The sequence below is a fragment of the Patella vulgata genome, chromosome 5 (genome assembly GCF_932274485.2).
Source record: "Patella vulgata chromosome 5, xgPatVulg1.2, whole genome shotgun sequence".
NCBI classification, from domain to species: Eukaryota; Metazoa; Mollusca; class Gastropoda; family Patellidae; genus Patella; species Patella vulgata.
Window position 1 is genome coordinate 3,760,856 of NC_065883.2, and position 17,119 is coordinate 3,777,974.

The window sequence follows — 17,119 nt, forward strand, 5'->3', positions numbered from 1 at the left end:
CGTGTACATGGCACCTCGTTTTTGGTCCCACTCGAATAACTATACGTTGTCCCTTGCCAGGCCCTGCTTCCTGCACCAAACAGGATAATCCCGATGAACATTCTCGGTCATCAACTCGATCGAACACGGGACGCCCAGGTTAGCGAGCCAGCGTCTTACTGGCTGATTCGCCGCGGCTCTCTGGGCTAATGAAGACAAGTTCCATTTACAAAATCGACACATAAAAAAAAAATAAAAACTTACTTCGGTATTCACTTCCTTTTTAACTGGAGCATTTGGTATTTCTGGAGGAGGCTGATTTGATTTTGCTGCTGATGGCCCTGGTAACTTCCGGTCGCCATCTTCTTTTAACTCCCTCATGACGATAAGATGTGAAGTATCATAGGGTTGGGTCATTTCTCGTGTTTCAAATATCTGCCATTTCCCTACAAAACATAAATTACGATTCAAAATTATTATATTTGATTAGAAGTTGATAAAAATATTAATTGTAAAACATTCGAGAATAAACAATTTCTGTCATCAATTGCCGGTACTAAGAAAGTTTGATTGGGGGGGGGGGGGGTGCCGTATTAAGGCTCTGTTGGTCCAAGGGCACATTTTGATAAATGGCCTGAAAATAGAAATATTTTGGATTCTCCGTTAAAAGGAAGAAGGTTAAATGTAAAAACAGAAAATTTATTACAGTCCTGTAATTACTATAAGATTAGAATAGTTGGATTACTACTTTTTATACGCCCACATTTTCATGTGGACGTATATTGTCGCCGCCCCTGTCCGTCCGTCCGTCTACAAATGTTTGTGGACAGACTACAGGTCACAATTTTTATTTTACTTTTCTTGTGGGCTGGATTTTTGGCTGGCTATAAGGCACGTGCCTATAGGGCCTAATGGTTAATCCGGCACAGGGCCGGAGGAAGCGGGGGTAGTGGGGGGGGGGGGTGCAATGGGAGATCTGGGAAAATAGAGCTGAAATAAAGATGAACGTGATAGACACTTGGTCTGTTGCATTCGTATATAAAAGCCGGCACGAGTTTCTTTTACACAGCGTGGTTTCGAATCCCCGGTTGTACGTGACAAGGAGTAGGATCGCCTGTCCAACCTCGTGGGTTTTCTCCGGGTCCTCCGATTTCCTCCCACTGCTAAAGACCCCTACGCTCAAGCGAATTTTTGAAATAAAATTAAACCATGTTAGTCCCGAAATGACCTAATTTGTGTCGAGTGGACGTTAACCCCCCTCTCACCCTCTCTCTCTCTCCCCAGTTTCTCATGCATTTAGTATTTTAAAAGGGTGTCGTAAGTCTTTAGAACCCCATTAAGCCCCCCCTCTCCCTCTCTCTCTCTCTCTCTCTTAAGAAGGAATTATCACTCTCGAAAGTTTGTTTTCCTCCCACTGCTAAAGACCCCTACGCGCAAGCGAATTATAGAAACAAAATTGAACCATGTGTTAATCCCGAAATGACCTAGTTTGTGTCGAGTGGACGTTAAACCCCATCTCTCTCTCTCTCTCTCTCTTTCTCTCTCTCTCTCTTTTACACAGAATAATCCCTAAAAGTATAAGCTTCTAAACATTAATAGCTTTATTAAATAGTATTTAAATATTATTACATATTTCATTACTGTATTTATAACATGTATATATTGATGTCCACTCAACCGTGAAGTATATTGACGGAGCCCAGTTAATTATATGATCAATAAATGACAAAATACCTTAATATAAGATATAATTAATATCATGGTTCAATAAACACAAACTTGTATTCTTATTTATAATCTTCAATTGAAATTAGGGTCACTTAAAGTAGCTTAGTCTCTAATTCAATATCATCCAAAGTCTTTAACATTGAAAACACGAATTATATGTCAATTTAAATCAAAATTGATGTTGTGATTTTACAAGGAAAACGTGGGCTTCTCATATCCAATATTTAGTTCAAGAGTCTTAATTTCAAGAGGTAAAGAGACGGCGTCGTAAATGAAATGGGGTTTAACGTCCTATTGGTTTGCATCGTAAATGAAATGAAATTGGGTTTAACGTCCTACTGTTCTGCTCCTACTGGGCTAATGAAGACGGGTATGCCATACGCAATGCAGTGTGCTATGAGGGCAATTTTACCTGGACAGCAGCGCTACGGCCGGATCTTATATCGTAATCCAACTGCCAAAAGGTCTTTAACGTGCACGCTAATGTGTACACGGGATCTCGGTAGCACGCCGGAAAATCCCGCCATACATTGTAGCCTACTATGGGGGACATTGAAAGTCAAATTGTTTAGATCACAAAACGAAGAATTAGCTCTTGGCTCTCCGCCCCCTCTCGACAATCGAAATACTCGATTTGAAGTATGCTCTAGTCTCGGTTACCCAGAATTCAATCAACAGAAGTAATTGCACCTTAGCATCAACTAGAGCCTGGATATCGCTAGCTTCCAATCAAAAGTGGGAGTCACGGTGGTTCAGTCAGGAAGACGCAACTGGCTCGCTAACCAGGACATCTCGCGTTCGTTGTTCAGGATTTTCCGGCGTGGTTTCCCCTTGTCATTGGAGCAGATACAAAGGGTCTGGCAAGGGCAGTGTCTAGTTGTCCGAATGGGACGAACAACCAAGATCGCGTGTACACATGGGCATGCACACAAAAGAACCCCTGACGGTTGAAAATCGAAATAAAAGTAGGCCGTGGCGCCGCTGTCCGGACAAAATGTCTCTCATAGAACAATGTATGGCCTATACCCGCCTTTTTAATGGCATTACTTTACGTTAATTTAATTCGTGAGTTTTTTCACGGTGATTCAACCCAATGTCGACAATCTGCACCGAGGTCTACAATTTTTTTTTTGTGTAAATGAAAACATGCAATACGAGAATACAACAAGAAAGAGAGAACAAAATTATTTTATTTCTTTTTTCACCTAATGAAAACAGTTTCCGTAACATTGACCGACTAATGACAATATGGCGGCCATGTGTGGTACACTTGCTGCCTAGCGACAATGATTTCCGGTGCGACGTAGACTGAAGGAAAAAAAATGTCTACTTGTCGAAGGTTAAAGTGGTATCAAGTTTACTTTGCTATCTTTACGTGGCAGTATCACGGCTATTGACAATCACAGATAGAACTGAAAAGTAGGAAGTGTGACGAGAGTATACCATGACAGCAACAGCTATAATAATTCCCCCCCCCCCCGCCACAAACCCCTTCAAACACACTCGCCCATCATAAACAAAATACAGTCCTATTTTCAAAAAGCCAGATAGTACAGCCAATGCGCCGCAGTCTGAGGTGAATAAAACAAATGAAATTTCGGTTTGATGTGGTATTTTTCTATGTAAACCTGGCTAACGAAGAGATTTATACAACGCCAGAAAACTCGTTGGGGACAGACCACAGTTAGTTAAATATACATTAGTTTTAGTGTTAGTAAGTCACTGTAGGTGGTTCTATATCGTGTTCCACGCCTATATTCTATGAATGATCAAAGGAGTCGGGTGGGCTGGTGGGTTAATATCATAAGATCTGTCATTAAACACAGATTATGCAAGAGCTAAATCTGTCTAGTGCAGGTCTCTCTTTAGGCCTGATCCAGACCATAATCAACTCTCGATGGCATCGCTAGCCTGCGATATTTACTGGATTAGAACCCGGTCTCCTGCTTCTGATTAAATCAAAAAATGGATAATCGAGACTAAGTATTTTATCGTACCGACTTTAGTAATGATGATCGAGGCTAGGCCCAAAATTCGATCACTAAATACTCGGTTCAGAGTGGATCTATTTGACTGAAATTTTCAGCAAATTCCCTTTACATTATCTAGTTTTTAACTATTGTAGACAGAACTACCAGCTCTTTATCTAATCTCCCATAATGTATCTTTAAACATGCTACTTATCGGCACCAATGAAGATGGGCATACGCCATGCAGTGTGCTATGAGGTGCCTAGAAGCGGCGCAACGGCCTACTTTTATTAGATTTATTTGAATTTCCAACTGTCTTTGGGTCTTCAACAAGTTACCAGGATCTGGCTAGAAGGAAACACCGTTGTCCGGGCAAAATGTACCTCAAATTTTCCGGTGTGGATTCCCCTAGTCTGTGGTGCAGGACAGCTGTCTAGTCGTGCAGATGGGACGAAAAACCGACATCCTGTGTCCACATTGGCGTGCGCGTAAAAGATCCCTTGGCAGTTGGTATTCGATATAAGAGTAAACCATAGTGCTGCTGCCCGGGCACACTGTATGGTGTATGCCTGTCTTCATTAGGAGGATCACGTGGCTAAGTGGGTAAGACGCTGGCTCGCTATCCTGTAGGTCGGGTGTTCGATCCCTGCATTGGCCGAGAAAGTTCATCCAGATTTTCCGGCGTGGTTTCCCCTTGTCAGTGATGCAGGACGAATGGTCTGACAAGGACAGCTGTCTAGTCGTTCGGATGGGACGAAAAAACGAGGTCCCGTGTACATATTGGCGTGCACGTAAAAGATCCCTTGGTAGTTGGAATTCGATATAGAGTAGGCCGTAGAAACGCTGCCCGGGCAAAATTTCCGCTCATAGCATACTGTATGGCGTATGCCCGCCTTCATTAGCTCATGGGTGCAGAAAAGTAGGACGTTAAACCCTATTTCATTTCATTTCATTTCATTTCGTTTCCTTCTAGTATTGGTCACATGGTTGCCACATGTATGAAATAAGACCTCTGTAAAATCTGGACTATAATTACACCATTACAAGTGGCTCTACTTCATTCATCATGTAAAAAAACCTTGTCTGCTGTCATTCAGTTCACGTCTGCTCCTATACAGTGGAACAGTAACCATGCATTCAGACTGCTGGAAAACGGCAGAAACAGAACGAAATAGCTGAATTAACAAATTTAAGAATGTTCTTATAAAATAATCTGGGATGCCACGATGGCTAAGTGAGTAGGATGCTAACTCGGTACTAGCCTGGAGGTCGCGTGTTCGATCCCTGCATTGGTCGAGAAATTTCATCGGGATTTTACGGCGTGGTTCGCCTTGTCAGTGGTGCAGGACGGAGGGCCTGACAGGGACAGCTGTCTAGTCGTTCAGATGGGACGAAAAACCGAGGACCCGTGTGTACATTGTCGTGTACGTAAAAGATCCCCTGGCAGTTGGAATTCGATATAAGAGTAGGCGATAGCCCAGCAGAATTTCCCTCATAGCACACTGTATGGCGTATGCGCGTCTTCATTAGCCCAGTAGGAGCAGAACAGTAGGACGTTAAACCTCATTTCATTTAATACGCATATTTGAGTCACGACGTTCCTGGTACATGGGTTCAATAAAAATCTATATTATAGTAAGTACAGTAAGGCCTATATTATTCATTATAACTAAATAAATATTCCCCGTGATTCAACCATTCAACCACATACATGTAATATATACTCATGTCAACCCGACAAAAAATAGTGATATTTGATTTGAGTCGAAACATGATATCATTAAAAGAAAATAGTCGAGGACGGTTGAGACATGATCGACTGCTGGAGGATATTAAGTACATTATACGAAATACTATCACTATTGCACACTTTAAAGGGACAATACGATATCGCTATCACTATTGTGGTTTCGATTCATCGGGAGTGGGGTCGCCTGTCCAACCTCGTGGGTTTTCTCCGGGTCCTCCGGTTTCCCCCCACTGCTAAAGACCCCTACGCGCAAGCGAATTATTGAAATAAAATTAAACCATATGTTAGTTTCGATTCCCCGGTTGTACGTGACGAGGAGTAGGGTCGCCTGTCCAACCTCGTGGGTTTTCTCCGGGTACTCCGGTTTCCTCCCACAGCTAAAGACACCTATGCGCAAGCGAATTATTGAAATAAAATTAAACCATATGTTAGTCCCGAAATGGCCTAGTTTGTGTCGCGTGGACGTTAACCCATCGTTCTCTCCCCCTCTCTCTCTCTCCAAAGTTTAAGAGTTGTCCACAACGACTCAAGCTTTAAAGGAACACCGGAGCATCTCTTCAAAGGGAAAATGTAAGAGCATCAGGTGAAATGAAATGGGGTTTAACGTCCTACATTTTTGCATCAACCGGGCTAATGCAGATAGTGTCATTTCCCCATACTCTTCATCGAATTTCGACTGTCAAGGGTTCGGTTTCGTACACGCATTGACGACACTGAGGCAAATCGTCGCCCCATCAGAAATGGCGAAAGAGGGTCTTCGGCGGAGTTTTTCATGTTGAATAACAGGACATGCACTTCATCAAATCATTGATAAAATCTTGTCAAACTAGTCAGAAGAGACTATATTATTAACATAAACTTATAATTAACAACCTGCCTAATTTAGAACTCGCAACAACGGCGTAAATAGACACACCCCTTACAGCAGTATGATAAAGAAAGATACATTAGAATAAACTCATTTTTAAAGGATTTATTTGGGACGTGTAACAATATACATTAGATAGATGAGAGATACATTAGAATGAAATCAGTTTTTTTAAAGGATTTTTTTGAGATGTGTAATAATATATATATATTAGATAGGTGACATCAAGTGAATATGATAATAACTATAATTGGTGTTATAAAGAGGATACACCCCGTTCTGCTTCAGCTATGTTATTGTGATATTAGCTACATCACCATCACGATCTGTTATTTGATAACTGTAATTTTCTCATGTCATTAAGAAGAAATCGGAGATCCAGGAAAACACCCACGTGACGCTACGCCTTGTCATGTACAGGTATGGGATTACAGGGTGTATGACTGAAAACGTTTATACCAGTCGACTTGAGAGAGAGAGAGAGAGAGAGAGAGAGGGGGGGGGGGTTAACGTCCACGCGACACAAACTAGGTCATTTCGGGACTAACATATGGTTTAATTTTATTTCAATAATTCGATTGCGCATAGGGGTCTTTAGCTTTGGGAGGAAACCGGAGGACCCGGAGAAAACCCACGAGGTTGGACAGGCGACCCTACTCCTTGCCACGTATAACCGGGGATTCGACAGTCGACTTAGAGTAAGGTATATTTAAGATACATAATGTAAGATTTAGATAAAGAACTGGTCTTTCTTGCTATACTAGTTCAAAAATAGATAATGAGAAATGAATATATTGAAATTTCATTCAAATTACTTTATTCTGAGCGAAGTTTTGACTGTCTGAAGATGTAGCGCAGTTCGTTTATTATTGTAGCAACGATACTTGACAACCGTGATTAAGTCTCGATTATCCATTTTATTGTTACATTTTTAAATCTCGCAGGTGTTCAAATCTATTTAAATATCCACCATCCGATGATCTAGAGAGTTAATTATGTGAATAAATGTCTAAATAATAACGAAACCAGAAAAAAAGACCTGCATCTTTAATTGTAGATATTAAAATACCATCTTACACCCTTTAAACAGAGAATGGCGAGAACAACACGATTACTCAACGAGTCCGTTAAACAGTAAACTACCCATAATCACCTTGAAGTCTTATACTTCCGGTTCAGATTAACCGTTAACGAAAACCAGATGGCAGGCTTGTGTATGGCCTTTATCTCTAGACAAAAAAATTATGTCCCCAAATCCCAATAGATTTCCCTTTTGGATTTAATGTTAAACATACATTATGCAAGAGCTAAATCTGCCTGTTGCAGGTCTTTCTTTAGGCCTGAAATGTTATCTAAATTATCAATTAGACATTAATTAACTTATCCAGACCATAATCAACTCTCGATGGCATCGCTAGCCTGCGATGTTTATTGGATTAGGTTCCGATTTCCTGTTCGACTTCCATTCATAATTTAATCATGAAATGGATAATCGAGACTATGTGTTTTTTTTATCCTACGGACTTTAGTAATGATGATCGAGGCTAGGCCGAGAATTCAATCTCTAAAATTTCGGTTCAACGTGGATCAATTTGACTGAAATTTTCAGCAAATTACCTTTACATTATCTAGTTTTTTTTAACTATTATAGCGAGAACGGTCAGCTCTTTATCCAATCTTCCATAATGTATCGGATTTCTCGTATTAGCCAAGGAATTGGCTTTCCGGGCGTGCTTTCCCTTGTGAGTGGTACACGACAATAACTGCAATATGAAAATACAAATCTTCCCCATCTGGATTCTAAGACTATTTTGGAATTCTTACCGACTATTTGTCACCGCGATTCTTCTTTGTTCGCCAAACGCAATCATTTTCCGACACATCTGACACAAATTTATAATAATTCAACACTATTTTCAAGTATAGAATATTGCTATTTTAAATGTGCTACATCTTGGACGGATAGGCAAAATGTCCCTCATAGCACATTGTATGACGTATATACGTCTTCATTAGCCCGGTTGGTGCAGAAAAGTAGGACGTTAAACCCCATTTCATTACATTCTGTCACCAGTGCAGTGGCTTACCTAGAGTTTGTGATCCCCGGGTGGTCCTTACCCATCCCCAAAGGTAACTGTCATAGTCTGTTTTTGAATTAGCGGGCGTAATGTTGCTATTTTAAGTGGTGTGCTACTTTTAGGACAATGATGGTGGGACAAACCAAATGACCCCACTCAGTCGTAATGTCATCCGATTCACAAGGAAGCCTTAAAGTACAGGATCACTTTACTGTGAAATAATCAAAACATGCCATCACGAAATCGTTTTGTCATTACCGACCGAAATGGATGAATAACTTCTAAACGTAGACGGTATTCATTGTAACAAAGGTTGCGGAAAATTTAAAAATGTCCTCCTATACATTGAACGGGTGTCAAACTAGTTCATATCAAAGAAAACCCTTTTAACAAAATTTTAGAGTTATTTTATCTTGTGAAAGGGGCCATTACACGCCAAAACGTGCTATATTAATGCCCTTGTTGTGTAAGCGAAAGCGTTTTTTTAAGGGTTTGTCCACAATAAATCAAACGTCAGTAAAAAGATCTGTTTGTCACAATGGTCCCTTGACTTGACATTTTGCTATGCAGACCATGTCATTTAAACGGGTCGTTATAAGGTTACACTTTTTTTTTCTAAACTTTTTTTTTTTTTTTTAAACGATGGTCCCTAGCCGTGCTGACATTTTGCTAAACAGTCCATGACATTTAAAGATACATTATGGGAGATTAGATAAATGCTGGTAGTTCTCAATATAATAGTTAAAAACTAGATAATGTAAAGGGAATTTGCTGAAAATTTCAGTCAGATTGATCCACCCTGAACCGAGTATTTAGCGATTGAATTTTGGGCCTAGCCTCGATCATCATTACTAAATTCGGTACGATAAAAAACATAGTCGCGATTATCCACTTTTTGATTTAATCAGAAGTAGCAGAACGGGTTATAATCCACTAAATATCACAGGCTAGCGATGCCACCGAGAGTTGATTATGGTCTGGATAAGTTAATTAATGTCTAATTAATAATTTAGATAACATTTCAGGCCTAAAGAAAGACAAGCAATTGACAGATTTAGCTCTTGCATAATGTATGTTTAAAGGGATCGTTATACTGTTACACGTTGTTTTTCTTTCTAAACTCTGTTTTTTTTTCAATCTGATTGAATTCAGGTCAGGATAATATCTACCGTTGATAAATTGATTTGATTTTTTTCATAATTAAATGTTAAATAATCAAATGTAGCGAAGATTAAGCCGTGAAAAGTATTTTCGAAAATGTAACTTTAAAAATATTCTAGATCTTTGAACTTGTCTCATATCAGGTTGGATCTACATACGTCATTACACGTGAAACATTATATGTAATACCAATTCATTGCTTATACTTTTAGTTCATGCAAAGAACCCTCGTAGCAACGTCGCCAGGTCTAGCGCTAATCCCAACCCTAACCCTAACCCTGGACCTAGCCCTAATGCTTACCCTAACCCTAACCTACCATCTCGCCAACACTCACTTGCCCTAACCTTATTTACATCTCAGTGACCTTGACGAAAATTAGCCGTAAATGGCGCTTAAACGATTTACCGACCGATCTGCCTGACTGGGGTTGTAAAGAGACTTATCTTTGATTGTACACAACATTCACACACACAGGGTGGAGTTGATCGTTTTTGTGTGTAATTTTAAAAATCAAATATAGAGATGTTCACAACGTACTGTGAGAAAAGTTTACCAGTTATCGTGTTTATCATCTTTAAAAGACTTGGTGCAGAACGGGCAAGTAAAAAACTTGGTGCAGAACGGGCAAGTAAAAGACACCTAAAATGAGCGAGTTATGTTGCACTGTGCTTAAATCAGCCCAAGTTAAAGAGAGAGAGAGAGAGAGAGAGAGAGAGAGAGAGAGAGAGAGAAATGGGGTTTAACGTCCACTCGACTCAAATTAGGTCATTTCGGGACTAACATATGGTTTAATTTTATTTCAATAATTCGCTTGCGCATAGGGGTCTTTAGCAGTGGGAGGAAACCGGAGGACCCGGAGAAAAACCACGCGGTTGGACAGGCGACCCTACTCCTTGCCACGTACAACCCATAAGATAAAGAGTTGAGAGTTGACAGTTCTCGCTTTAATACTTAAAAAATAGATCATGAAAAAAAAAAAGAACATGCTGAAAATGTCAGTCAAATTACTTCACTCTGAGTCAAGATATCGGCGATACAATTTATGTCTAGCCTCGATTGTCATTGTTACCGTTGTTACGATAATAAACAGATTATCTAGTTTTACGGTTATTTTATCAAACACAAAAAGTATTCAAATCTACTAAATATCGGAGTCATTCGATGGCATCGAGAGTTGATTATGGTCTGGATAAGTTAATGAATGTCTAAATAATAATTTAGATAACATTTCAGGCCTAAAGAAAGACCTGCAATAGACAGATTTAGCTCTTGAATAATGCATGTTTAAGCCACCATTGTCCTTTCTTTTCAGAAATTAAATGGGGTTTAATGTCCTACTTTTCTGCACCAAGCAGGACACACAGTGTGCTATGAAGTGAATTATTTCGAATTACAACTGCCGATGGTTTACACAGGGCGTCTTTTTGTCGTCTCATCCGAAAAACTATATATTTATAAGAACAAGTGGAATGGATGGCTGAATGGTTAGCGGGTGCGCGCTGTATCATAAGGTCTGTCACTGAGTCACAACTGGCGTGGTTTCGATTCCCCCGTTGTACGTGACAAGGAGTGGGGTCGCCTGTCCTCCGATTTCCTCCCACTGTTAAAGACCCCTACGCACAAGCGAATTATTGAAATAAAATTGAACTGTAGGTTAGTCCCGAAATGACCTAGTTTATGTCGAGTGGACGTTAAATTCTCTCTCTCTCTCTCTCTCCCTCTCTCTCTCTCTCTCTCAAACGGTGAACGAAATTAAGCTTCTTGGCACGAGAATGACCAACATTATCTGTACGGTTGAATGAAATGTGAGAATTGATGGTAGATCTAGGGTAGGAATATTTGAAGATATCTAGAATATACATCGACTGATCATTAACAATCATTAGTCTATAAACAGACACACTCACTGACAGGTAAACATCATAACACACCGGTAGGTGGCGATACTAATTACATCTACAGCTGTTAATATACAGACAACGTATTACCCCCATAATATATCACCCGTCATAAAACATTCTGTCCCACGTAACAAGTGGTGAACACCCATAAACATGTCGACCAACATCCGATGCCTTACATACTAGAAACCATCGAACCGTTAAAGAATGCGATCCAATAAAATGTAACTTCCGGTTGTAAAACCGAAACGTTCCATTTACCTTCTCGCTACATTCTCGTAGTGGGTTGCTATTTAAGTGTTATTTAATTATGCATGTTAATTGTAAATAATTTAATTAAATCAACCTGTCCATAATATAGTGTATTGGACGTTAAATCTTTAATAAACAACAACAACAACATCCATGGCCCATGAACCCATCCTCCGCGCTAAGATAAGTTGGTTCAATAACGTGAAAGTAAAAAACACACAAAAACAACTTGAAGGGGATACAATAAATAACAAATAAAAATCTAGACAAGTTCAATGAGTGATATTGATAAATCTCTCTCTCTCTCTCTCTCTCTCTCTCTCTCTCTCTCACACACACACACACACACACACAGAGAACGCAGAAAGTCTGCCGTGGAGACGGTTTGAACCTTGACTCTATATATTTCACTCCCGTCCACAACTATTAACAAACCCATTCGTAAGAAACATGGGGCATACCAGTCCTGTAAGAACAAGTGGACGTACGACTAATGAGAGAGAGAGAGAGAGAGAGAGAGAGAGAGAGGGGGCAGCGGGGGGGGGGGGGTTTAACGTCCACTCGACACAAACTATGTCATTTCGGGACTAACATATGGTTTAATTTTATTTCAATAATTCGCTTGCGCGTAGGGGTCTTTAGCAGTGGTGGAAACCGGGGGACCTGGAGAAACCCCACGAGGTTGGACAGGCGACCCTACTCCTTGTCACGTACAACCGGGGAATCGAAACCACACCAGTTGACTCAATGACAAACCTTATGATGCAACAAGCACGTGCTAACCATCCGGCCACCCAACCTCCCACGACTAATGAAACACGACTGGTTGCCGTGGCACAAAGACCCAACCTTGACCGACTTTAAAACTTTAAAATAAAATTTATGCTCTACTTAATACCGTCTGTTTCGCGCTTATTTGATCATAAACCTCGTATTTTAAAAAATCATCCTTGATTCCCCGTTTTGCTATTAATAGTTTTCTTTGTGTCTTTATGTCCCCGTTTTGTTGCTATAACAGTTTTCTTTGTGTCCTCGTTTTGCTGTAATAGTTTTCTTTGTGTCCCCGTTTTACTGTAATAGTTTTCTGTATGTCCCCCTGGTGCTATTGTAGTGTTCTTTATGCCCGCCACGTTTTCATAATGTAAATATTATGTTTGATGTAAATCCCGTTAAAACATTTTGAATTTCGTTCGCCTGTCCATCCTCGTGGGTTTTCACCGGGTTCTCCGGTTTCCTGCCATTGCTAAATACCCCTACGCGCAAACGAATTATTGAAATAAAATTTAACCATATGTTACTCCCGAAATGACCTAGTTTTGTCGAGTGGGCGTTAACACCGCCCCACCCTTTCTCTCTCCCTGTTCGCACAACGTGAGTGATTTCTGCCTACTCTTCTCCGAATTCCAACAGTTAAAGGGTCCTCCACGTTCCGAGTGACTCTATTCCACTCCATGACATTTCAACCGGTCTTTTTTTTCTCATTGCAATAATTTTTTAAAAACCTATTACGTAAGATTGAAATATATATCACATGTTAATGAATAACCATCATTTACAGGTCTTGAAAATTCTGCATGTCTGGCATTTAATTGAAAAAAATAAAAAAGTTAGTTAATGGATCGCTTCTTTGAAACATATTTCATCATCGCTTTCCGGTCTGGTAATAAATTGAAAAAAAAATACTAGGTAACCTGGCCAGGAATTTATAATGTCGATTCTAATTAAAATTATAAACATTGCACGTGTATTTATTTTTAAGCATGTTCAGCAACACGTGGGTTGTAGTTTATTAGGCAAATTACACACTTTTTACCTTCAAATAAATCAAATATGAAGCGAAATGGGGTTTAAAGGAGCTAAATCTCTTTTCTTTAGCATCTAGAAATGGAGACAAATGGGTCACAACGTATATAATAATGTATATGGATGTATACAAACTGATTTACATTCAGTCGTTTCTGTTTTTACTGTAATTTCTAATCAGTTATGTTCGGTGAAATACGCGAAAAGTCCAAATTGAATGGCAGTCTTAGGCGTCTGATTATTCCAGTCTACAACGGTAGGATTATCCTGTGGGATATTTTTAGCCTCGTTCATTGAGTCGCTTTATTACAAATGGCGCTCGAATACATTCTGGCACGCGATTCGTGCATCAATTTCAAAATTTGCATTTTGTCTTAAATACTAGATATCAGAAGCCCATCTTTACACCTTGAGTGTGGTCTTAAACGCTTGTACTTTGGACCATAAGGTATGTCACCGAGTCAACCATCGTGGTTTCGGTCTCGGTCCTAAGTAGGGTCACGTTTTCGACCTGGTACTATTTCGTCCTGTTATCACGTTTCCTTCTACTGACAAAGACACCTGCGGAACCATATGTTTGTCCCGAAAAATGAAAGTTTGCGTTAAGTACCCCCCCCCTCCCTCTCTCTCTTGAACGTTTTACTGGATAAACAAACAATATTTATTATGTAAAGAGTTTTCTTAAACTTGAACTACTTAGATAATTACATATGGGCGAATGCTGGATACAGACCACCGATTCTAAACAAATCTAATGACCTTCATTCGGCACACATCTGCCCTGAATTGCCGACATATTAAAAAAAATAGTACACTATTTTGTGATGCGGTTCTAAGCCATTTTTCATTGGATAATCCCTCACATCAATCAGAACGCGGGTTATATAACAACTCTTCCAGATCTTAGTGTAGTAATTACAAGTAAAATGAAATTTTAAACTATAAAAAACGAAACGAAATAGGATCTGTGTTTTAATCTGATTGTAACAGTCTTATGATTTTCAATCAAACCAATTCATATCAAAGACAAAATAATCACGGATAATATACAAACACCACGGCATTTCTCACGCGTTTATATCGATAACATTAAGAACATTTTCGAGGGCGAGATGTCGTGGTAATGATGATGGTGATGATGAATAAGATTAAATGATAAGCTAGCAATATGCGTGATTAAAGATACATTATGTAAGACCAGCAAAAGGCAGATTTAGTTCTTGTATAATGTATGTTGAAGGTGTTGGTGTCGTAACGAATGAATTCTGAAAATAAGTTAGTATCGTGAAATCAGTTAAGTTTTTCGGTCCGATACTCCATATTTAATCAGAATCTATTCGTTATAAAACTAAGGGGGCGGGGGCGAATGGTTAGCACGTGTGCGCTGTATCATAAGGTCTGTCATTGAGTCAACTGGTGTGGTTTCGATTCCGCGATTAGTCCCAAAATGACCTAGTTTGTGTCAAGCGGACGTTTATTCCCCTCTCTCTCTCTCTCTCTCTCTCTCTCTCTCTCTCTCTCTCGTTATAAAATTAACATATCAAAAGCCTACTTATGGCATTTTTAATAACAGCGATAATGATGACGTTGTCGATTCAGAAAAATTGTATTAGACTTTTCATCTTTTAATAAACTTACCTGATTTCACTATTAACAATAGAAACAGAGATAAGACCAATAAATAACGATTATAATATATGTTTTAAACAAATTTAAATGATAGGCGGAGGAGGACATGTTTTCACCTGGTATGACAAAGCTATCTAATTATGGATAATTAAAAACACATTATATGTTAGTTTCTAGCATGACCCAGATTCTAGAAATATATATAACAATCACACGGACACCACACACTCATTTTGTCAGTTATCATTGAACTTCAATAATATTTACTTTAGACCAACCCTTACGTTGTACAGTGGTGGTTCCCTAGTTTTTGATTCGCTACGGAATTCGATGGTTTAAGTGACAGGTTCCGTCTAATCATCATTTTCATTTTAAGGACCATATCTATCTTTCGCGGCCTAATTTACATTAGTATATGTATATACTTAAACTGATTATTTAAAAGGACATGGTGTAAGATTAGAGTTGTCAGTTCTCGCTATAATAGCTTCCATCAAATTACTTCATTCTGAGCCGAATTATAACCGTTAGAAAAACAATGTAGTCTGGATTGTCATTGCTACCGTTGTTAAGATGATAAACAAAGTCTCGATTATCCATTTTAGGGTTAGTGTTGGTATTAGTGCTAGCCCAGTTTACATCTTGGGACCTATGACGAAAAATTGAGCTGGCCTTATCATTTAGTAGCACTAACCCTCACAAGACTTTACGCGACATTTAGCACCAACGCTCACAAGACTTTACGCGACATTTAGCACCAACGCTCACAAGACTTTACGCGACATTTAGCACCAACGTTCACAAGACTTTACGCGACATTTAGCACCAACGTCAACAAGACTTTACGCGACATTTAGCATCAACGCTCACAAGACTTTACGCGACATTTAGCACCAACGCTCACAAGACTTTACGCGACATTTAGCATCAACGCTCACAAGACTTTATACACGACATTTAGCACCAACGCTCACAAGACTTTACGCGACATTTATGGGTGGCACTGTTGTGTTTATATCGTCTGGAGAGAAAAAAGAATGTTGCGAAATTTTTAATTCATCGGATACTAAATATTTCGTCAGTTCACACGACACAGAATTGTCTTTGAACATATGTATTAAATAAATTTTATTTCATAAGAACGGCCGGTTATAACGACGTGTAACACGATCTTAAAGAAATTGGTCAGGTCATTCCAGATCATTCTCTATCACCGTACACTTAAATATATCAACAGCACAGAATTAACTTACTTCCGGTTTTTTATACACCAGATGGCACCAGCTGTTTAAACGAGAAGTTGGTCACAGCACGAGACATGATGACACACAGGGGTTTGTTTTAGTACAGGCTTAGACCTCTTTCTGGTGATAATGTTATCAGCAGACGTCGGAGAGAGAGAGAGGGTGTTAGTTTTATCGAACAACTTGGTAATGTCACCAGCAGACGCCAGAGAGAGTGAGAGATAGAGGGAGAGAGAGATGGGGTTTAACGTCCACTCGACACAAACTAGGTCATTTCGTTACTAGTTATTGGCTTGAGCATTGGGGTCTCTAGCAGTGAATGAAAACCGGAATACCCACAGCAAAACCCACGACGTTAGGAAAGCGAGTCTACTCTTCATTACGTACAAGTATGTGACCGTACGTAATGAGAGAGTTCTTTCAGAGAGAGAGAGAGAGAGAGAGAGGGAGAGGGAGATAGAGAGAGTGAGAGAGGGGGAGAGGGAGAGACAAAGAAGAGAGAGTAGTGGCGAGTACCCGGAGAGAAAAGACGTGGTCATGGTAAGTCAACTTGTCATGTACAAGCCTGGGACCGTACCCACGCCACTTGACTCAGTGGTAGAGACGTAAAGCAAGGTAATTGGTTGTGACCATTATTACTAGATGATCATATAAAGTTGTACCCTATCGTTTGAAAGATTCTAACCCTACAGAATCCAAGTTATTAGTCGGTGGTTATTTGCCTCATTCTCTACCCACTAGCCGCCGTTTCTGAC

The 17,119-nt window shown here is 39.7% G+C and overlaps 1 protein-coding gene across 4 annotated transcripts in view; it reads right to left on the minus strand.

Annotated features, from left to right (window-relative positions):
* LOC126822595 (carbohydrate sulfotransferase 11) overlaps positions 1–17,119 on the minus strand; it is a 66,404-nt gene that overhangs the window by 4,298 nt on the left and 44,987 nt on the right. For all 4 annotated transcript variants that reach the window (XM_050551564.2, XM_050551563.2, XM_050551562.2 and 1 more), the window contains one exon: positions 244–425. In XM_050551564.2, coding sequence (XP_050407521.2) covers positions 244–425 — 182 coding nt within the window. The remainder of the gene's footprint in view (positions 1–243; positions 426–17,119) is intronic.